The 25071-nt window shown below is 35.8% G+C and overlaps 1 protein-coding gene across 1 annotated transcript in view; it reads right to left on the reverse strand.

The window, feature by feature from the left end:
• LOC144450332 (glycine amidinotransferase, mitochondrial-like) overlaps positions 1–25071 on the reverse strand; it is a 39222-nt gene that overhangs the window by 342 nt on the left and 13809 nt on the right. The window contains exons 3-7 of the mRNA XM_078140931.1: positions 12751–12946; positions 11150–11340; positions 10877–11014; positions 9644–9872; positions 1–8200 (exon numbers count right to left, since the gene is read on the reverse strand). The exon at positions 1–8200 is cut by the window's left edge and continues 342 nt beyond it. Coding sequence (XP_077997057.1) covers positions 7974–8200; positions 9644–9872; positions 10877–11014; positions 11150–11340; positions 12751–12946 — 981 coding nt within the window. The 3' untranslated portion in view covers positions 1–7973. The remainder of the gene's footprint in view (positions 8201–9643; positions 9873–10876; positions 11015–11149; positions 11341–12750; positions 12947–25071) is intronic.

The following is a 25071-nucleotide window of genomic DNA, read 5'->3' on the forward strand; positions in this document are numbered from 1 at the left end:
AAAATCATGCAAATTATATGCATATGACAAAATATGCAAATAAGCATTTGTTGAAATGTTTACTTGTAGCTTCTATGACCCATGGCAATTCAAAAATCTTATTTTCTTTGTTTTGGAACATTATCTCACTTTTATGTAAACCGTTTTCTTATTTTGGCACATTTTAACAACCAAGATTGATGTAGAAATTTCTGATACGTTTGTGCTTTCTCTGAAAAATTACAAACACAGCACCAACTTATTTTTGGCAGTCGAACATTTTCACAGAGATAGGAGTTCAATTTTGCAGCGTGAGAGTTTTGTTTAGAATACCACTTGTGGTATAAACTGGAAAAAAAATCCACTTTTTGGATTTTTTTTTGACTGCAAGATTTTTGAAAAATTGTGAGTGTTGTCAAAGTTGAAAAACGATGTACAATTGTTGGAGAGACACCCTGTATGAACACCGATACCTTGCAAGTTTGACAGATACATTCAAATTAAATCAATTACCAGTTTCTCTTCTAATTATATTGATCATTACTAATAACAGTCACGAAATAATTTGCCTACAAGGCAAGATAACACTGCACTAAAAATGCAAAAAAAGAAATTTTACCTTGAAGTGCCCACATGTCAAAGAACTGGTCATTTTTTTTGTGCGAAGAAAATTTCATTCTGTGTTCTCCTTGTATGCAAGTACTACCTAGACTGTTTGTATAACTTTTACAGTGTCAATCACGGAGTAATAATGGATATTTTTGCAGTTAAAATTATGAAAATGATATGAATACTTATAGAACACACTACTGGTCACAAACTATCTCTTGTATATTACATCGTGTGTGGACTTACACGATCATATTCATCCTACAAACCTGTTATTTTACCCCTTTCACATATTGTCTGCCACGTATGTCAATATAATATATAATTGATATTATATTCTGAAACAAATCTCGGGTCATAAGTGTCTGTGATGTACAGAGAGATTTCGAGAGTTGATGCCACGTAAACCATCTAATGTTGTCTAAACACTTTGACAATTGGAAGCAGATGGTCTCAAAGATCAAGGAGTCTTATATCCTGACTGGCTTTCACCCATAATGTTGACGACAATCACTTGTGTATATAACTTGGATGACTCATAAATTGAACAATGGGGATGTGATATTAATTTAGACCTAAAACTTTGTACGTGTACAAACTGCACAAGTTTTTTTCCCGTAAAGAGACGAGCATAGGAGTTAACATAAGACATAAAATATGTGGTGTTATAATGTATTCATAATTTATGAATATTTATTCATAATTTATGCAAATTTAACACACAAGTGTTTGATAATGATTTTTGGGGGTGTGGCCTATAGAATCAGTTCTAACGGTTCTCAGCACCTGCTTTGCTGCTTTCAAGGATTTTGGGGGTGTGGTCCACTGAATGAACTCTAACAGTTTGAACACAAGCTCGTTGGTTTTGGGGGCTTGGAGGTATCGTGATAACTAAAGATGTAGGAACACAACAGTGCAGTAAACAAGTTATCACATGACACCATGATATCAACTCTGTTACAAGTGCATATATTACATATGATTAATTACAAACCAGAGACATGCCATCACAAGTGCACATCATACGATTGATGCACTGCTGTACGCATAACATTGCAAGCTTACAATTTGCGCAGGGGTTAATCACACACCATGTGCACAACTTGACAATGTGCGACATCACTCCGACACCTTATAAAGCTACTGAGCGCATAGACACAACATAGATAAATTGTGCAAGGTTAATAACATGCCACACATACAGAACATTGAGTTAAAATTACTAAACGAGTCAGAGTAACAAGCATCATATCTCAAACACAAAAATACCACACCTTGGTTTTTATAAAGTACCTTACAGGTTATTTACTGTCATTCTGAAGATGAACAAACAAGATAAGATAAGAAAAGATAAAATAAGAAAAGATTGGCTGCTTTCTTGAAGATTAGGAACACTAAATAAAAACACACAATTACATAAATTCTAATAAAATCATTAAAATCTGATACAAAAAACACTACATTTGTACTGATACCCATAAATGTTGTAGAAAGACTAGATAAAATATTTTGGATGAATCCCATTTCATGTTAGAATTGGTCGGTTGGATCCAGTTCAATATTAGATAGGTTGGATCCAGTTCAACTTTAGAAATGATCGGTTGGATCCCCTTCAAAGTTAGAATTGATCGGTGGGATCCCCTTCAATCTTAGAATTGATCGGTTGGACCCCCTTCAATATTAGAATTGATCGGTTGGACCCCCTTCAATATTAGAATTGATCGGTTAGATCCCATTCAACGTTAGCTGAGTTGGATCCCACTCAATGGTTCTATGTTAGAATTGATTAGTTGGCAAACTACCAAGAAAAAACTTGCACCTTTCTTTCCAAAACAGGTATTCGTATCAGTACTATCAGCGTAATTTTTTTTTGGTATTCTCTTTAATTTTTATCCTTTTTCAAGACTATAATAAAGACAAAGGGTACTGATCCTTTCAATGGGAGGAGAAAGAATGGGTTTATGAAACCCTTGGAAATTTATCCTTCAAGGTTACTTTGAGGGACTCAGAGGACAGTTATATGACTTTAAGTCTTAAAAATGTGGATAAAAAGATTGACAGAGAAATAAGCAAGTCTTCTCCAAAATTTTCCTTCATTTGGCATAGAAAGTAAAGATTGAGAAACACAGTAGTGGATGAATAAAAGTCAAGACGTATCACTGTGGAGATGGGATGTTAGGTACGAGTTTAAGATCAGACACGTAACTGTTGGTTGGATACGAGACTCATTGTTTTCACTCATGGCCAAAACATGTAAGTACGAGTCGTAGATCAGACTCGTAACAGTGAGTAAGTATGAGTTGGAGATCAGACTCGCAACTGTGAGTCAGATATGAGATTCATCACTTGACCTCATGGGCAAGACAAGTTGAAGATCACACTCCTAACTATGAGATTTGTCACTTTAATGCGAGTCAGATAAGATTCTTCACATTGTCAGGGACAAGACTTACAACAGTGGATGAACAAGACCGAGTTTGAGATTAGACTCGTCACTGTATGTGTGGGACATTTATGTGTGAATCTAAGATCACTCATCACTGTATGTCAGAGATGATATTAATTTGTATGTGTGGGACGTTTATGTACGAGTCTAAGATCACTCGTCACTGTATGTTAGAAATGTGATTCAGTTCAAATTGTAAGACTAGTAATGAGTCTGAGATCAGCCTTGTCATTCAAGTCTTAGCTAGTTAAAAATGTCTCCTGATTGGGGGGGGGGGGGGGGGCATTAATGAAGGAATATTTTGGAGAAGACCTTCATATATCATGTGCAAGCCAAGTGTATTAACAATGAAGAATGTATGAGACCATCAAAATCAGTTAAAATGTAGCAATGTACCAGTAGTTATGCACTACATAACTGTTCACATCGAATGCCTTTGCATGATGTAGAACTACAAAACTGATGACATCACACCTCATGATGTAGAACTACAAAAATGGTGACATCACACACATGATGTAGAACTACAAAACTGATGACATCATAATTAATCTAACAGTCCAAATAATACATCTTGACTTGCATATGATATACACATTAACACGAGAGCAGGCTGACAAACAAAATATTCCATATTATACAAACAATTTAATTAAATAATAAAATAAACTCTATAAAAACATGGTGAAAATGTGTTCACAATTCAACATGAAGGATATTTTGTACATTTCTAAAACTGGAGTGGCAAAAAGTTATACTACATTGCTAAATATTTCATTCTTTTCAAACTCAGATCATTGATACTGTCAAAAAAATGGTATCTGGCTGGGTCTAAAAAAATGCTTGTCCATGGACCACAAAGATGAATTCTGATTGGCTCTGGAAAATGCCTGCCAATTCCTCACAAAGATGGTTTCTGATTGGCTCTGGAAAATGCCTGCCAACTCCTCACAAAGTTGATTTCTGATTGGCTCTGAAAAAATGCCTGCCAACTCTTCACAAAGATGCCATAAAAAAAATCTCTACAAAGATGGCTGCTGTTTGTAAGACTTTTGGCAACTAAAATTTCATTCATATTTCAAGAAGTGAAATAATTAGCAATGTAGTATAAAGAAATATCTCAACAGATATCCTTTAATGTCTAAATCATATTCTAGTGATGAATGTCACCAAAAGTGATCTTGTGTATGTATTCACATTATCTACTCCATCTGAACAACTTGAGAGCCCTGCTTCAATAAAGCAAATAATATGTTATCTCCTCTTACTAGTCATCCAAATTCTACAGGTATTCACAAACTTCTGTCATGTTCTGCTACATTGTTGCATGTAGTATTCCTTGCTACAACTTACTGGGTAACATATACATGAATTGCTACAATTGATTCTTTTTGTTACAAGTTATTTTGTAACATATTAGGTAAAGTGTTACAACTGAATTTGCATTTCTTTTCCTACAAGATATTTTGTAACATAATAGGTAAAGTGTAACAACTGAATTTGCATTTCTTTGCTACAAGTTATTTTGCAACAAATTAGGTACATTGTTACCACTGAGTTAGAAATCAAGTCTCCCAGGTTGAGATTATATTTGATACTGACCACAATATCTTGATTATTTCACTTTTATTTAGGATATCTTTTTTTTTAAATTCTTCTCCCATATTGAGTCTTAAAAAGCCTGTAAAACCAGGATTTCCATCTGTGTTGTGTTTACAGTAACAACAAATTATTTTTCTCAAGTTAAATTTTTGTAAAATCAGTTGAACTTTCACAGCAATCATTACACATGTATTGTGTGTACAAAAAGTATACGACAAAAGTTAGTGAATACCGTGGTAATAGAAACCGTTGAATCGTACATCCACTTGCCATTCAAGGTACCCATGCAATTATTGAAAAGATTTCATGTGAGTAAATATGACTATGCTGAACCACACACCAGCTATCAAAGTATTTCTAAAATTACAAAGAACGCAGCTTGTTTTTAAACCAAGGTGTAACTTATTCACCCTACATTTATTTTGGTTTGTTCCAAACATGGAAACGCGACCTCCCCATTATCCATGCACTTTGGTATGTCCTTAACCGAGTAAGTTTATCACCCCTCCCACCTGTGTCTTTGGTTTGTCCCACACCAAATAAGACTGTTACTCCATCACATGTGCTCTTTTGTTTGTTCATCTTTTTTGTTAAGTTGGTGTTTCGTACGACAAATAGAAGTATGTCAACATACGAACACAAAGATGCTTTTACTTGAGCACACACTTATTCATGTTCTTTCCTGTAGATCAAGCTGATAACCTTTCTACATTTCAAACATTTAAATCGGCATCTGATTTATCTCACTTATTCAGATATGACTTGAGCAAAGACACATGCTCTTTACTGACAAAATGTGAAGAGCAAAATTTTCACTCTTTCAAAATATTTTTTGATGAAATCAAGAAAATTTTCGATTGGATGATAGAACATATCCATTGGAATGACATCATGCCAAGATAAAAAATTTCAGTAATTCTTGGGGTTTTTGTGTGCAAATTTTGATGAAACCCAGAGAGGATTTTGGACAGATCTGATAGAATATGTCACAAGGAGTAAACTTACACCAAAATTTTCACTCTTTCAAAATATTTTTCACAAATTCTTGTTTTTTTTTTGCAATTCTTTGATGAAACCAAGAGGATTTTGGACAGATCTGATAGAATATGTTGTAAGGCATAAACTTACACCAAAATATTCATAAAAAATGTTTCGGAAAATCGTCAGTTAGACTCTGTTCATCTAGAACCTTGTAGAACAAGCTGAATTCTTTGTCGACTGAATATAACATGTATATGAAAACACACCACTCATTAATATTCGAGAAGGCAGGCGATGATGTCATTTTTAAGCTGGCATTGTGTCAACATTAAATATTGTACATGTTATCCTTAATGCTCTATGTAAATGTTACAAATAATGTACTCTGACATTTTCTAGCTGCAGCATATATTTCTGCAAAAAAACCTGAATCTTTTAATGGCCACACACAAAAAATATTTTGTTTCTCATTTTTGTACATGTCAATTTTAGCAATTTTGAAAGTGTTTTTTTTTTCAACAGATTTCGTCAATTTTTACCACATTTTAAGAACTATTCCTGCATTTTTAACGTATTTACTTTCCTTCTGTATGTCTACGAATAAATTAAAGCTTCTTAATTTGATTTAATAGCACCATAATAAAGATAACAAAACAAAAAGGAAACCGTATCATTGTATAAATTTGGCACATGTGTAGATGAGAAACAAAATAATTTTTTTAGGGGGCCTCAGTAGATTTCTCAATCCTGGTTCCATAACATTGTGTGCAGTTTATCGCATTTGTGAAAACTGAACAATGCTCGCACACTTTGCGGATATTTGAAAATTACTTTGTCTCTCACACAACAGACATTTATGTATCTCTACAACAATGAAGTTGCCGTCAGATACATCATGATAGTTGTGGAATGTTTACATTTGTTTTTTGAGAAAAAAAAGTAACAACCTGTAAAAATATGAAACCAGGAAGAGTCCTCTCAGTACAAATGCCACATAAAATTGGTACATTGTTGATGAAATGTGATTTTACAAAGATAGCAATGAAGGATACTTGAATCAATCAATCAAAAGAATTTGTATAGTCCCAAAATCCAAAACAATTTGTTCTATGGCACTGAACAGGAATAATAGTAGATCGTTGTAAAGTTAGAATGTTCTTGTGAACAGATGTGTTTTGATATCTTTCCTGAATTTATTTACAGTGGGTGATGAATGAATTTTAAGTGGTAAACTGTTCCGTAAGCTCATCACATGACTTCATTTGACAACTAGGTACATGATAGATATTTCAATGTTAACACAATACTACCTACCACACTGGAGTAAAATACAGTTTATAATACAAAGATGGGCACTTGAACATGTCACTTTGCTTTCTAACAAATTAGCTGCTTTCTTACCATATATATTTACACCTGGTAGTCAACAACCAATCAAATAACGTTACCTCTTTACACATGCATAAATTGTCAGCAACTATATTTTACTGGTAGTGAACAATGAACTTCAACTTTTAACGAATCAGCTTCCCTCTTACTGTATGTATTTACACCTGGCAGTTCACAACCAATCAATTATGGTTACATCTTTCCACATGCATAAATTATCATAAATTACCAGTAACGATATTTAATTGGTTGCTAACAATAAGAATAAAGTACAAATCACACGAATGTGTGAAAATCTGTAAACATTACATTCTTATGTGCGTGAATGTACAACTGGTTAATAAATTCTAAACCATTATCAATACAGCATTTGAGTCAAATTGGATCATTATCTTATCGAAACCACTACATATAATTTCGAGAAAATCAATAACTACCTTTTTATCCTTTTTTTAAATAATTTGCAATATTTGAGACATCTGAACTGAAACGTTCCATGTTTACGTCTTTTCCATGAGTTTTTGTGTGTACACCAATTATGTGCCTCTGCGATTGTCTATAGCAATTTACATGACGTTAATATACGTATTTACATAACGTATATATACGCATTTACATAAGTGTACAACGCATTTCAATTAGTTACTTTGTATCCGAAGTGTTTCGTAGACATTAGGAGCTGGTACTTCCTTGCCAATTTGTGTGAACATGAACAGTCATTTCAGACGCATGTGACAAGTTTTTCGGATGCACACATCTTCATGATTCAAATATTGCAAAATACATGACATGTTTAAGTTTGCCCACCTTGCTTAAAGTGGCTGTAAAGAGTAACATCTCCAAATATATTAGCTGGTAAGAATATATCATAACAAACAACAAAACATTAAATGTGTTGATGCTAGCGATAATACACAGCCAACATTACGACTCTTCCAGCTATGATGTTTAAACGTTGGCTTAGAACTTAGAAGTAGGAATCCAGCTTGCCACGACGACGGACGTCAGCAGTCCAGCAATGGAATCCACCTCCCAAGGAGTTCGCGTGTCGTATGGAGATTGGTATGGTTTGAATACCGAGTTTCTGAAACATCTTCATGGTTGGCTTTTCGTTGGCATCACAGATAACCCGTTTTGGGTCCAACATCAACACATTCATGGACAACCACTTGGAAGACATCCACAAGGGATGACCTGTGAGGAGAAAAGTGATACAATGTAGTAGAACAGTGCAAAAGTGTACACTGTAGCCTTAGAGGAGATAATTAAGTGATACATTGTAATCTAATTGTAACGATTAATGGACATGCAAGGTTTCTACAAATGACGATGTTTATTGAAATGCAAAATTTGTTTTATACAGAGTAGCCTAATAGGGAACTTGCAATCCAGACTGAGCATGCTCAGATGCAAAGGACTATGGGATTATCTGAGGTTATCGTATTACCTAATCTGGCACTACCGATAAAATAAACCTCTCATAATGGTCAGATGACTATGAATTGATCATCTGTGGTTACAAACAATATAACAATATTGTTCATAATACTAATTGATTAGCATTTTTTATCACATTTCCCATGATGCAACATTCAACATGGCGGGTTTGCAAGTTCCTTATTCTGACATACCGTGTAATTCCACAGACTGAATTATTGTCATTCTTGTCATGCCTGTGGTTGTAACAAATTACTAAATGAGTGTACACGACGACTCTGTCAGTCAAGGAGACGCTTGGAAAGGTAGTAATGAAGAAACATGTATTTGTGCGATACACATATTTTAGCCTTTATGGTAATGACTTGATTGGCAAGATGTCCATATAAGTGTAGGATGGTGGTTATTGGAAAGCGTTGATTTGATACAAAGTATCTTAATTGTAACAATTAATGGACTTTCACTTTTGCTGCTACAGTCATAGCATGTTTACTGAGAAGTATGTTTGATACATAGTAGCATAAGTGTAGCAAATTTCACTTCATGAAATCACAATGGAGATGAAGCCTATTCGTTTGCTACAAAACCTAATGCAATTGTTTTCATGTTGCTATAAACATATTGTTTTTGTAATGGGTATTAGAACATAAAACCCACCAAAGTTAAAGGGATATATATGGTCTGCAAGTTTTTCACATTTTTCAGTATTTTTGCTTCAAATAAAATGTTAACTTATATTTACTGGTCAGTAAATTGTGTAAGCACCAGAACTCGCTGGCAAATCTTAATGACGCAATTTTAGCTGTATAAGAGAGAGAATGATATCATTGTAAACCACAGGGCGCTCAGGGATGTAGAAAATAGCCTGAAAGCGGAAAAAACAACTGTGTGTCAGCGGCAGTGTGCCCTCTAATGATAGTCAAATTTTGTTGTTGTCAGTCAAAATGATAAAAACTGGCATTTCTTGTGAGTCGCCACATAGTAAGAGATAGGGGAACACCAAATTTTGCTGTGTCACTAGAAACTGTGTGCGTCTGTGGGGCATCAAATTGGCTTAGAGGGCACACTCACCACATAGTAAGAGATAGGGGAACACCAAATTTTGGTGTGTCACTAGAAATTATGTGCATCAGTGGGGCGTCGAATTGGCTTAGAGGGCACACTGCTTGTGCTTGCGAGAATAAGAGATTTACTACTTACTATCTGGGATGTCAGGGATTGGTGGATGCACTACATCCCAACCAGCCCTCTTAAACATTTCAATCTGATGGCAAGGTCGGTCTGGGTTTGATAAAACCAGACCTGGGCCTATAATATTGAAGGTTGCATCAATATGCATGGGGTTGGGATCCTTGAAGGAGATCACATGAATGTTGTACTGGTCGCCAAGGTGACGTCTCATCCATTCTATTCCCATGTAGTTTGTCACCTAGGTAACGAAAGAAAATAATATGCAAATCAGTTATTACTATGCATAAAATTTGCTCACAAACTTAGTTCTAGATGACTTTATAGAATACGTGTACTAAATTTTACCTGCTTACCACGCTTATCAAGAGTAGTGAATGATTACACACACAGACAGACAGACAAACAGACAGACAGAGACAAACATACAGGCAGACAGACAGATGGATGCATGACACTAAGACAGCAAGCCACCATCCCTCAGTGACACAGACAGATGGCTGTACAGAGACAAACACAGACAGACAGAGACACAGACACAGACAGACAGAGACAGACAGACAGACTGAGAGACAGACAGACAGAGAAAGACAGATAGAGAGACAGGCAGACAGAGACAGACAGACACAGACAGACAGACAGACTGAGAGACAGAGAAAGACAGATAGAGAGACACACAGACAGACAGACAGACAGAGTGAGAGACAGACAGAGACAGACAGATAGATAGAGCGAGAGACAGGCAGACAGAGAGGAAGACACAGACAGACAGACGAAGAGACAGTTAGAGAGAGAAAGATAGAGAGACAGAGAGACAGACAGGCAGCGAGAAAGACAGACAGCAAGCCACGGAACCTAGATAATCTACACATCCCTCATTGTAAACTTAACTAACAAACTAATTTGGAAAAGTGTAGTTGAATTCATCATTCACCCACTCTCCAGTAATTCTGGGAAACATAAACAAAGATTTCTTAGCTCGCTTCTGTGTGCAAATCATTAAGTCAGTGCAAGAAGGTCATATCTGCTATTCAATAGTATAGCAGATACGACCTTACAGCTCTGATGGGTTGAAATGTATCTTTACTAGTACATATATAGATTTAATCTCGGCACCAATGGCCCCGCAGCCGAAGCAAGATTTCTTACCTCGCTTCATTGTGTAAACTTAAAGTATCTTAACTAGTACATACATATAGTTAATCTTGGTGGCAATGGTACTGAAGCCAAAATGTACTCTCTTACCTGGCTTCTTTGTACAAATATATCTCGTCCAGCACGAATAAAATCAGCAGCATCAAAGCAGGGCTCAAATTCAGTCGTTACGAACTTGCCCTTGGCGGCAAGTTTATGGCGATCCTCAACATTTTTAATCGGATAATTCTGCAAAGGAAATAATAGAGATGGTATTACACCTCGCACAAGACAAGTTGAAAGCGTACAAGCAAAAAATATGGAATTTATACCGAGGTTGTCCTTTGTATAGAGTAGGTAGAATACAAAGATGCTATGATTTACCTGGTCGTAGAGTTCATCTGACATCTGGGGTTTAGGAGCAGTTGTCCAACGTGCTCCACGTCTAAAGTAATCCTTAATGATTGGTCGGTATGCGCGGTACTCAAAGAACCGTGCACGCCATCCCATTGGTGCCTCAATGATCTCGTCTCCGACAACGATCATGAAGTCACGAGGCATAGCAGCATACATACCTACGAAAATATGGAGATGACTAATCAGTTAATGTTACGGAGGCATTGCCAATGACTGAGTTACATGACAATGAAGGAGTACAGTAAGTTCAATCTTTTGAATAAATCTACATCAAACTGTAAATGTACGTCAAACTGTTGTGTTCCCAATTGCGAACTTGCAAACCCACCATGTTGAATGTTGCATCATGGGAAATATGATAATAACTATCAGCCAATCATTATTGTAAACTATATTGTATGATGATTTGTAACCACAGCTAATCAATTCATGGCTAGCCTGACCTCTATAGGTTTATTCTATTGATAGCTCCAGATTAGGTACTACGGTAACTACAGACTATCCCATAGTCCTTTGCATCTGAGCATGCTCAGTCTGGATTGCAAGTTCCCAATTGGCCTTTCCAAAATTTGCCAATTTTAACTGTAATAGCAGCAACAGTAATTTTTTTTAAAAAACTGATTTTTTTTTATAATGGCTTTCACTGTATTAGTATGTAGACTCAGTACTTTGAAAACTCAATGTTTAAATTTGACAAATGAAGTGTTTTGGGGGGTTTTCAAAACAGTGGGGCTGGCAGGAATCACTCCCAGTGATTTTCTTTTTGTACAGACATAAACACAATCACACATTTCTACAGTAAAATAAGTGGATGAATTAATTTTTTGTGAAATATGCTCTTAGGTACAGGATGTAACATAAGATTGTTTGACAGTTGAAATAGCCATTTATTCTTATCTAGAACGTGAATGTAAATTCATTACTGGTCTAACAGATTTAAAATCAACATATTGAAGACAGATGTCTGTGTGTGTGTGCAGTGGAAGACATTCCTGAAATATTTCAGTTTTCACATTCTCACAGCAACTGTTCAGTTATATTGTAAGGCCAAAAAAAAAGAGGAATTGTTTCTGGTAAACTGATGCAACTGTACTTGTCAATTTGCATATTAGCATGTATATTCACCTGCTGAAGTGAACCTCAGAGTGTTATTAATAACAGTAATTTGCATATTAGCATATGTTCACCTGTGGAAATGAAGTCTGGAGTGGTACACTCCAAAGAATAATTTGCATATTAACATTTATATTCACCTGCTGAAGTGAACATCAGAGTCATATACATAGAGTAATTTGCATATTAGCATGCACTCACCTGTGGAAATGAAGTCTGGAGTGGTACACTCCAAAGAATAATTTGCATATTAACATTTATATTCATCTGCTGAAGTGAACATCAGAGTGGTATACATAGAGTAATTTGCATATTAGCATGCACTCACCTGTGGAAGTGAAGTCTGGAGTGGTACACTCCAAAGAATAATTTGCATATTAACATTTATATTCACCTGCTGAAGTGAACATCAGAGTCATATACATAGAGTAATTTGCATATTAGCATGCACTCACCTGTGGAAGTGAAGTCGGGAGTAGTATACTCCTTGGAATGATCCAATTTCGCTGGACGGCGTACAGTCACTCCCTCATGTTCTAGCACCTTGCAGAAATTTTCTATTTCTACTTGAGCTTTTTTCAAGTGCTCTACTGGAAATGGCTTGCCTCCATTAGCCGAATAAAAATCCCAATGCTTCTCGTAGGTATTGGCCTGAAAATACGAAGTTAAAAGAAATATTATAATAATAATAATAATAATAATAATAATAACGATAATTATCATTACATATGTACCAGAGATTACTTACACCAATATGTTGTAAAATTGAGAAATAGAGGAATTTTCACAATATGGTAAACAGATGACCCTAAAATTTAGAGTCAACAAGAACTACTTTTTCTTATCTATTTTATTATAATTATTATTATTATTATTATTAACCATTTTCCGATCAAAAATATTTGGTAGTCATTGCCAGAAAAGGGTGACATTTGCAAATATTTGGTAGTCATTGCCAGAAAAGGGTGACATTTGCAAATATTTGGTAGTCATTGCCAGAAAAGGGTGACATTTGCAAATATTTGGTAGTCATTGCCAGAAAAGGGTGACATTTGCAAATATTTGGTAGTCATTGCCAGAAAAGGGTGACATTTGCAAATATTTGGTAGTCATTGCCAGAAAAGGGTGACATTTGCGTCCACTGTCCATCAAAACAATCCCTCAGGGTATTGTTGTTTCTCAGTGTTTGAGTTCTGATGTGCACGTTCGAAATTCTTCAACCATGTTTGACATTTTTAGTTTGATGGAAAGTCAGTGTCTTTATTGTTGTACTGTTTGGGTGTCTGGTGGTATGCGCTACCCATTTATGCTGCTGTTCTGCATAGAATGATTCAATGGAGTCAGTTTGGGCGATAGAAAACAGGTCTTTGTCTCATGATATATCTCCAGTTGATTGTTTCGGGGTTTTACTGGCTTTGCATTCATATCACTACATATTGGCTTTGTATTCATAGCACTACATACTACTACATACTGGCTTTGTATTCATAGCACATACATACTACTACATACTGGCTTTGTATTCATAGCACTACATACTAATACATTAATTACTGATTTGAAATTGATTATGCTTTCTAAGCAATTTTCAATTTTGGCCAATTTAGTTCGAAAGGGGGTGGATGGAATCTGATGCCTAAGTAAAAGAATTTAGTTTTTTATCCAACATTGGACTATTGTTCTTGTCCCTAACAATTGACTTGTCAGAGAATTCCAGACATCTTTAGATCACCACCATAGTTCCTACTTAAATGTTATGTAACACTATTATTTCAGAATTAAGGAATTTGTAAAATACAGGTCTAGGGTATTAATGTACAGTATCCAAAATAAACGTCAATTTATTCACAATTAAGGCCACTTTATTTATTTAGCTCCAAGAATCTAAAAGTACAGCAGATGTGAATGCATTTTAATCACATCATCAGGTAACCTGAGACCTTTTTCATTTTCAAACTCTGTCTGAGTATTTTATTTGGGTGTTTATAAAATAAGTTTCCTTCTTTTCAAACCAAGAAATTCCCTGAAGTTCTGCTTCCCTCTAAAACACCTACAGGTACATGCAGTCTAATACTTTAGTTGGGCTGATACTAGCTGGGCTCGAAATCAGCCGCAATCCAGGGCGTAAGGACCACCAAACATTGTATCTAGACTACCAAATTAGCAGTAGTCTAGGACACAGACTACTAAACATTGTATCTAGACTACCAAATTAGCAGTAGTTCAGGACACATAGACAATTAAATATTGTATCTAGACTACCAAATTAGCAGTAGTCCAAGACACATAGACTACTAAACACTGTATCTAGACTACCAAATTAGCAGTAGTCCAGGACACACAGACTATTAAATATTGTATCTAGACTACCAAATTAGCAGTAGTCCAAGGCACATAGACTACTAAACACTATCTAGACTACCAAATTAGCAGTAGTCCAGGACACATAGACTACTAAACATTGTATCTAGACTACCAAATTAGCAGTAGTCCAGGACACATAGACTACTAAACATTGCATCTAGACTACCAAATTAGCAGTAGTCCAGGACACATAGACTACTAAACATTGCATCTAGACTACCAAATTAGCAGTAGTCTAGGACAGAGTCTGCTAAACACTATCTAGACTACCAAATTAGCAGTAGTCCAGGACACATAGACTACTAAACATTGTATCTAGACTACCAAATTAGCAGTAGTCCAGGACACATAGACTACTAAACATTGTATCTAGACTACCAAATTAGCAGTAGTCCAGGACACATAGACTACTAAACATTGTATCTAGACTACCAAATTAGCAGTAGTCCAGGACACATAGACTACTAAACATTGTATCTAGACTACCAAATTAGCAGTAGTCTAGGACAGAGTCTGCTAAACACTATCTAGACTACCAAATTAGCAGTAGTCCAGGACACATAGACTACTAAACATTGTATCTAGACTACCAAATTAGCAGTAGTCCAGGACACAAACTATTAAACATTGTATCTAGACTACCAAATTAGCAGTAGTCCAGGACACATAGACTACTAAACACTGTATCTAGACTACCAAATTAGCAGTAGTCCAGGACACACAGACTATTAAATATTGTATCTAGACTACCAAATTAGCAGTAGTCCAAGGCACATAGACTACTAAACACTATCTAGACTACCAAATTAGCAGTAGTCCAGGACACATAGACAATTAAACATTGTATCTAGACTACCAAATTAGCAGTAGTCCAGGACACATAGACTACTAAACATTGCATCTAGACTACCAAATTAGCAGTAGTCCAGGACACATAGACTACTAAACATTGCATCTAGACTACCAAATTAGCAGTAGTCTAGGACAGAATCTGCTAAACACTATCTAGACTACCAAATTAGCAGTAGTCCAGGACACATAGACTACTAAACATTGTATCTAGACTACCAAATTAGCAGTAGTCCAGGACACATAGACTATTAAACATTGTATCTAGACTACCAAATTAGCAGTAGTCCAGGACACATAGACTACTAAACATTGTATCTAGACTACCAAATTAGCAGTAGTCCAGGACACATAGACTACTAAACATTGTATCTAGACTACCAAATTAGCAGTAGTCCAGGACACATAGACTACTAAACATTGCATCTAGACTACCAAATTAGCAGTAGTCTAGGACAGAGTCTGCTAAACACTATCTAGACTACCAAATTAGCAGTAGTCCAGGACACATAGACTACTAAACATTGTATCTAGACTACCAAATTAGCAGTAGTCCAGGACACAAACTATTAAACATTGTATCTAGACTACCAAATTAGCAGTAGTCCAGGACACATAGACTACTAAACACTGTATCTAGACTACCAAATTAGCAGTAGTCCAGGACACATAGACTACTAAACATTGTATCTAGACTACCAAATTAGCAGTAGTCCATGGGACACTGCCTACCAAACAAATCTTGACTACCAAATTTATAATGTGATAAGTCTGTTAGATCAATTGAAATAAATTGAAAATTGTAAGTAGCTGAAGTAGTTCAATTTGATAAATTTGTCTGGCAAGTCCTCAAGTTAATCCCAATTCTCCCATGAGAGTATTTGTTTGTATACAAGTAATTACTACGGAGTTGAGAAAAATGGGCTTACATTGGAGCCCAACTTGTTTACCCTACAAACCCACAAAGCTAAGGCCAAGAAGAAAAAATGTTTGTGGTTAGAACAGTTTGTCTAAAATGGTGTGACGATACAATTTTTTCTTTTTTTATTCTGACAAACCTGTCACTAAATCTACTGTTTATGGCAGTTACTGTTTGTTTTATTCAGTACTTTAGAGCTAGTGTGTATGTGGGGCCAGATGTCATTTGCTTGTTCATGATTAGCTCTGCAGTTGTCTCCACTGAAGTAGGGAGGGTTATTTTTGTGTTTCCCCACAGATCTGCAGACTGCATGGGCTGAACAAACACACACAAAAAGACCAATGCAGGGGTATTTAAGTGATGTGCGAGTTTACTAGAAACTTCATATTTTTCTCTTTTTTACCTAACTCCTGTATATGTATCGTAGACATACATACGCACCAACACTGGTTGTCACGTACATAGTCTAGGGTCGTGTATGGGGCAATGCAGTCAAAGAACTATGGGGCCCTACTATTGATAGCATTCAGTGCAGTTTTCTGTATTTGTATTGTGGAAGTACAAGCATCAATAGGGTTGTCATACATAGTCTAGGGTCGTGTGTGGGGGCAATACCATCTAGGTACTAAGGAGCCCTACTATTGATAGCATTCAGTGCTGTTTTGAAGGCTTGTGTGTTGGGTGCACAGCGAACTCTTGAGGTAGTGAATTCCTGGCATAGTGGCAGAACTCCATTCTCGCAAACCAGAGTTATTATTTCCTACCACTACATTTCTAAATAAAACAGGATATAGTATATGAATACATCTACAGCCAGTGGGAGGCTTGTTAAAAATGCTGCCGTAAAACAGGCCATGGTTTGCGATGATGTAGAACTCATGAGCACAGAGCAGTATACATGTGAAATGAAACTAGGTGTGCAATTAAGTACGACTCGATCCATAACTAAAACCTAACCTCCAAGTTTTCTAACAGCTTTCCATTTACAAATGTTATCTGAAAATGTCCTTCACCTGGATACAAGGAATACTACGAAACCACACAAATATATTTCCTAAAGACCACAACAAAAGACTCTGTTTGAAAAGAAACCTCGTTGACATTGTCAAGATCTAGTCAAAATATTTGCACATTATTTACATGCGTTTTGAAGCTAGACAGGCTAATAGCCATAAGCTAAAAGCTGTGACAAAAATTTGCTGTGCTCAGACCCCTGGTAATTCAGCTTGATAATGCCGCCCATCATTAGTCATAGTTTTGTTTTCAGACAGCCGAGTCTGCAGGCTAAATTTTGTCACGTATGACCACTTTTATCCCCTCAAGTCAAGTTAATTATGCAGAAACTGTAATTACCTCTAGGTAGTTTAAAACTACTAACAGAAAATAATTATCCTTTACCCAATCACATTGAACACAGATAAGCATTGCTATTCTTTCACACTGCTGTAGAAACAGGCTTCTAATGAAAACATTACACATGGAGTTGATGATTTTAATGGCTTCAATTGTTTATTTTCTAACTGATAATCAATATTTCAACTTGACCACTTCTACATCCCCACTGTGCACGGCATCTATGTAATTGTTTCTTTTGCATTCGAAGTTGTCTGAGGGTGTGTAACAAATGTCATGTCACATGAGTGAAACACCAAGCCTACATCATTTTAGCTGTAACAATTCCTTTGATAGAACATTTCAAGCTAGTAGAAAATTTACTAGCACTATTGTACGATTACATCAGTAAAAGACACACAGGTAGCTTGATGAACATTTCAAGCCCAGTTATATGCAATAGGCATGACTCAACTTGTTTGCATAATCAATAAATCAATAATACAATTTGCTAGAAGTACTGTTAACATGCAACAAATTATGTACAAGGTAATAAAAGACAAACATATACACATTGTTTGTAATGTGCATCTATTCAATACAACTCTGTCAGAGTGCAACAAAGTACCCATTTATATTCAAAATTTGCAACAAACTATGAAATTAAATATGGATAGACAAATATGCAACAAATTACCCAAATTGGAGCAAATATGCAACAAATTACCCAAACTGGAACAAATATGCAACAAATTACCCAAACTGGAAACAAATATGCAACAAATTACCCACACTGGAGCAAATATGCAACAAATTACTCAAACTGAACAGTAACTGCCATAAACAGTAGATTGAGTGACAGGTTTGTTGAGAATTAAAAAAAAAATCGCCTCTGCACACCACTTTAGACAAACAATTCTTTTCTCTCTCTGTTTTTGGGCCTTATATACAGCAGGTTGTTAAATTTTATCGCTATATATCTTATTTCATTTAAATTCCAGGCCATACGTCTGACACAATAGAAAATACAAATTTATTGAAGCAGAATAATGTGAGAGTGTGAACCCAATTTAATCTCTAGACAGACAACTGTATTCACAAACCTTATGTGAAATATAAAGGTAGTTGAGATAAATACCTCGTTATGAATTGACTACCTAGCTTTCCTATGAAAGACTCGGACAATACAAAATTTTCTGGACTACCTAGCTTTCCTATGAAAGACTCCGACAATACAAAATTTTCTGGTTTCAAGATGCATTGCGTTCAATGACGTTGCTTGATATGATTATTCCGTATGGATGGCATTGCTTGTACAGTGTTTTTGCTAAGGTTTGGGAACCCCAGTAACAGAAAGGGGGAAAGAGGTAAAACTGGTAGTGCTTCCCATGCAATCATGAATGTATCATAGTTTAGGTGGGGAACCCCGGTAAAATGATGTGGGAACCCTGGTAGATTTTACCTACTTACCACCCTTAAATAAAACACTGTTGTATATGTCTTTACATTTAGTCTTGTTTTGTCTTTACTACATTTGAAATAACATTTTCAGATTTGTTGACTTCTTTGATGAGTAAATTTGCATCTGAGCATGCTCAGTTTGGCTTACAAGTTGAGAAGCCTGTTAGAACTGAACAGCGTGATATCTTAGTCTGATACGTTTTTGTTGGCAGGGTTTGAAAATCCTGGTTAACCTTTGTAAACATGTACACAATGTAGGCCGGAAACACAATACCAGGCCAACCTTGGCAAGTTGTCAAGATTGAGTAAATACTTCAAATTATATAGATTGATGAGTTTAACAAATGTGTGACCTTTATTAGGAATCTCACCAGCAAAACAATTTATTTTGAAACTACAGAACGCATAATTTATTTATGAAAATGCAAATTAATAGGTTAGACGAATAGCTGTGTGTGTGTATGTGTTTGTGTATGTGTATGTATGTTTGTGTGTGTGCGTTTGTTTTTGTGCAGGTTTTTGTGTGTGTTTGTGTACGTGTGTGTATGTGTATGTGTATGTGTGTACCTGTGTGTCCATGTGTGTGTTCATGTGCATGTATGTGTGTATGCGTGTATGTATATGTATGTATGTATGTATGTATGTATGTGTGTGTGTATGTATGTATGTATCTATGTGTGTGTATGTGTGTGTGTGTGTGTGTGTGTGTATGTGTGTGTGTGTGGGTGTGTGTGTGTGTCTGTCTGTGTGTGTGTGTGAGTTATCAATTAAGTAACCTTGCAAGTTAATGGATGAGTAACTCTGTCTAATAGTAATAGTACGTACACAGCCTAGAGACTTGGCTATCTGACAAAGTATATTTAGCTTTTTGTGTTTTGATGTTGTCAACCGTGATAGCCAAATTGTCTCGGGAAAACACATAACCAAGTCTCTGGGCTAGACTTGTTACCAGGATTCTAAAAACCTTACCACAAAAACTGTGAATTTTAGCAACATGATCCCTCTGTGTTGCCAGGCTTTGATGACTATAAACACCCTTGTTACCACGGTTCTAAAACCTTAGCAAAAACAGGGTATCTATTACTTAAACATTAAATTCTCCTTGTTATAGAAATCTAAAACCCCAATTAAAATTTTTTGCTGTGAAGGACAATTGTTTTTGGTCATGAGCACAGCAAAACATACCGAGTCATTAGTATGTTACAGCAGAAACCTTGAAGGCTTGCCAAAAGACTGCCGTGCATATCATACACATTTTATGTCATTTAATGTCATCACACTGTAGACTCAGATTTTGACATTCAAATTGATGATAGCAAGAATTTGAGTCTACTTGCATGGTTCCCATGGCAACACGTGTGTGCACATAGAGTGTATGCTTGTGAGCAGGAGTGTGGTGTTGTTTATATATATATTTGTACATGTAATGTCATTGGTCTGTGAGAAGCCTGTTTCTGATCTATCTAAACTGTTCTTGGGGAACACAAAATGTGTATGATAGCCAGTGTGCCATCTAAGCCAATTTGACACTCAACTGACACAATTTTCTAGTGGCGGACCAAAATTTGGTGTTCCCCTATCTCTTACTATGTGGTGAGTGTGTCCTCTAAGCCAATTTGACGTGCCACTGACGAACACAATTTCTAGTGACACACCAAAATTTGACGTTCCCCTATCTCTTACTATGTGGTGACTCACAAGAAATTCCAGTTTTTTTATCATTTTGACTCACAACAAAATTTGGCTGTCATTAGCAGTCTTTCAGCAATATTTCTCCTGTAGCTGTGGCCTAATTGAGATGCATTACAAAGATCACATACCCCATGGTTACACAGAAAAGGGTAGAGATATTTGATATAGCTAAATTTAGAAGAACTATGTTATAGTCATGTTGTGATATATGTATTGAAGAACAGTACAGAATGTAATCCCTGTTACACTAAAATCAGTGGGAATTTTTGTAAGGTACAGTAACCATGGTAACTGACCCAAAATTTGCATAAATTTCCCAACCTTGAACATAAACAGTGCTAACACTAGGCTGGCACTAACACCTCACCAGTATGTGTTAGCAACTGGAAGGGTTAATGTACCAGTCCTATGTTAACACCAGACTAGCTCAGTGCTAACACTAGGCTGATACTAACACCTGACCAGTATGTGTTCGTAACTGGAAGGGTTAATGCCTACACCAGCCCTATGGTAACACCAGACAAGCTCAGTGCTAACACTAGGCTGGCACTAACACCTCACGAGTATGTGTTAGCAACTGGAAGGGTTAATGTCTGTACCAGTCCTATGTTAACACCAGACTAGCTCAGTGCTAACACTAGGCTGATACTAACACCTGACCAGTATGTGTTAGCAACTGGAACGGTTAATGTCTGTACCAGTCCTATGTTAACACCAGACTAGCTCAGTGCTAACACTAGGCTGGCACTAACACCTCACCAGTATGTGTTAGCAACAATTTCTGTTAGGAACATTTGCATAATGTCGCACAAGCTCAACAAATGAATATCATTTGTTTAGGTCAAAACCCCTCCCCCTCCCCCTCCCCCTAAATGAACGTTCACAAGTGTGACATCAAACATTCATATATGTAAACTATGATGAAAACTATAGCAGTCACACCACTATGATCAATGTAATGTAAAAATATGACTGTAAACAAATTAATATACTACCAGAAACCCAGCACCATATCTCACATTAGAAGTAAATTTTTGTCAACTTATTAGTAGTAAATGCAAATAAAGTTTTTATCATTAAAGGTGTGAAAGTTTTCCATCAAAATTTGGTTAGAAGTGCTAAAATGAAGTTCAGCAATCGCATTAATGCCAGATCCCTTCCCCTGAACGAACGAAATTCATTTATTGAGTTTGTGTGACATCATATGATCATCCCTTAACGTTTCTAAATGCGACACAAGAATAAATTGCGACACAAACTTTGGAAACATATTTTGTGCATGTTCCCCTGGGACACATACATCAAAAAAATTCCCCAGTGTCAAACATGGCATCATATACGCACAAATAACATGTTGACAAGACCTCTAGATGTGACCTCTAGATGTTGACGTGACCTCTATGTGACCTTGTGACATGACCTTTAGTGATCTAACCTCTTTTCACAAACCACATCTCACGAGGAGAGAAATTACCATCAAACCAGACAGCACAATTTCATGAAATTTATAAGAAAAACATTGATCACTTGTAACCCAAAGTTAGAGTTACCTAAATTTGCTGTTTCAGGATAATGCCATAATTCACATCTCGTAGGATAATACGGTGTAATGAATGAAATGATTTCTAAAGTGATAAGTGCCTTTGAACATTCTGAGTAATGGATTCAGGCGCTACATAATTTTTTTTTATTTGATTGATTGATTGATTGATTGATTGATTGATTGATTGATTGATACACAATTTATACAACTTACAACTGAATCAGAATGAGAAGTGGATAAAATCTATTTCAAGCATTATACACTATGATGCTAGTATATATCATGTTATTTTTACAATTACAAGACTTCCATATTCAAAGATTGCAGGTAATAAATTGTGTGATGTCTACACAACTATACAAATTAGAACTGCATCGGGGTGACAAGTAAATAAAGTATATGTCAAGTGAGTAGTGTTATATAATATGGTTAGTTCGAGGTACTATAGTATAATACATTATGTTATTTCTACAATTACAAGACGAACAATGCATATTCAAAGATTAAACTGTGTGATTTCTACACAACTATACAACTTAGAACTGAATTAGGGTGACTAGAACTAGGTAAAATACATGTCGATATGCTTCCAGCATTATGTGCTTGATGGCTAACACATGATATATCATGTTATTTCTACTCTACAACAGCACGACTGTACCCTATTCAAAGATTGCAACGTAATACTACTAAACTGTGTGACTTCTCTACAACTGTACGATTTAGAACTGAATTAGGGTGATATATATAAATGTTATGTCTAGACCATTATGTAGTGTATGGCTAGCTAGTACATGTATGGGGGGTATGATACATCATGTTATTTCTACTCCACAACAGCACGACTGTACCCTATTCAAAGATTACAGCGTAATACTAATAAACTGTGTGATTTCTCTACAACTGTACGATTTAGAACTGAATTAGGGTGATATATATAAATGTTATGTCTAGACCATTATGCAGTGTATGGCTAGCTAGTACATGTATGGGGTTATGATACATCATGTTATTGCTACAATAAACTGCAAAACAGTACCATATTCATTATGCAGCGTAATAAATTAAGTGATTTCTACACAATTGTATGTACAACTTGGAACTGAATTAGGGTAATAAGTAGATAATATGTCTATTGTTATATATCAGGGGTAGGTAACAAATATTAGTCTAGAGCACGATCGATATAGCGACAAGTACAAATATAAAAGTTGCGGGAAAATTCTACATAGTACCTGGTACAAGTCGTTTAGTTACGAGAAAAGTCTATATTGCGACAAACACAAAGTCCTGATTTTCCCAGCGTCCATTGCATATTCAACATGGCGGCAAGTAACATCGACAATCCTGATGGTAAGAATCAGTCGATTTCTACTACTAAAAATCGAAAATACGTATTCCTATAGCGTGCGTTCTGGGAAGAATTGGTTGGAGGAACAACAGGGAAAATTTCACTGATTGATTCCACCGTTTGTGGGAGGAGTTAGCGAAAAACTTTTTCTACCGACGGATGTCCTATTCTAAAACACACGTCCCTATACGAATGCATGTACATACGTATTTTGAACCACTGATCTTCTATCAGCGTACTGTGGGGTTCGTTAGCTGGCTGACTAAATATTGTATGCTTTACTTTTTACATAGAATTTGCAGGCAACATATGGGTTTGTTATTCCGTCTACATAAAATATAGTACTACTGTCAAGTACAACAGGGAAAATTTCCCTGTATATACTCTGGCTAGTATGTAGTATAGTAGGAACTGCTGCGTTTGACTCAGGTTAAACATCGGAACGAAAAAAGGCACAAAAACAGACAAAAAACCCTCAACATCACATCAAATGTTACAATTATTACAGCTAACACTCAACATGCTAGTACATGTAGAACAGGTGACAAATATTTCATGTCAATACAATAGACAGCTTTAGAACAATACACTTTTGTGTTTAAGTATTCCTTTGTCAAATAAGTGAAAATGCGTCTGGGTCCACACAATTATCAATTCCTATTCTCTTACAACAGAGACATTAATTGTTTTACAAGAAGAAAACAATAAAAGGCAGTATATTGTATTAGACAGTGGCATACCATTCCTGTTTCATTTTATTTTTGTTTGATTTTTGTACTGTTATGTGTACTTATTCACTACCTGATCTTGTCTATCAAGTTCAATTTTATTGTTCTTTTCATACCAATGCAAAGGTGAAATAAATAAATAAATTACAATTGACTAGATCACAGCAAAACACTTTTGTGTTTATGCATTCTTTTATCAAACAAATGAAAACATGTCTGGGTCATGACAAAAACTTTTTAAGAATTCTCACCATTACTCTTTTTACCAGGGGAGAGGGGAATTTCCTTTGTATAGAAAAAACTACTAAGTATTGGTAGGGAAAACAGGCCATGGTTTCAATCGCAGGTTCTCACACTTGTGTTATCTTACTCCTAATAAAAAAATTGTGTAGTTCCGATTACGCTCAATTTTAGAATAGTTGGGGTAGGTAGATTTTTTATTTTATTTTATTTTTTTCATACAGAAGACGTCTTGTGGTAAGCTGTATTCCACCATGTTGTTTCAAAGACATGAGGCAATGACGTCATCAAATCTCA

This window comes from Glandiceps talaboti, chromosome 19, assembly GCF_964340395.1.
Source record: "Glandiceps talaboti chromosome 19, keGlaTala1.1, whole genome shotgun sequence".
NCBI lineage: Eukaryota > Metazoa > Hemichordata > Enteropneusta > Spengelidae > Glandiceps > Glandiceps talaboti.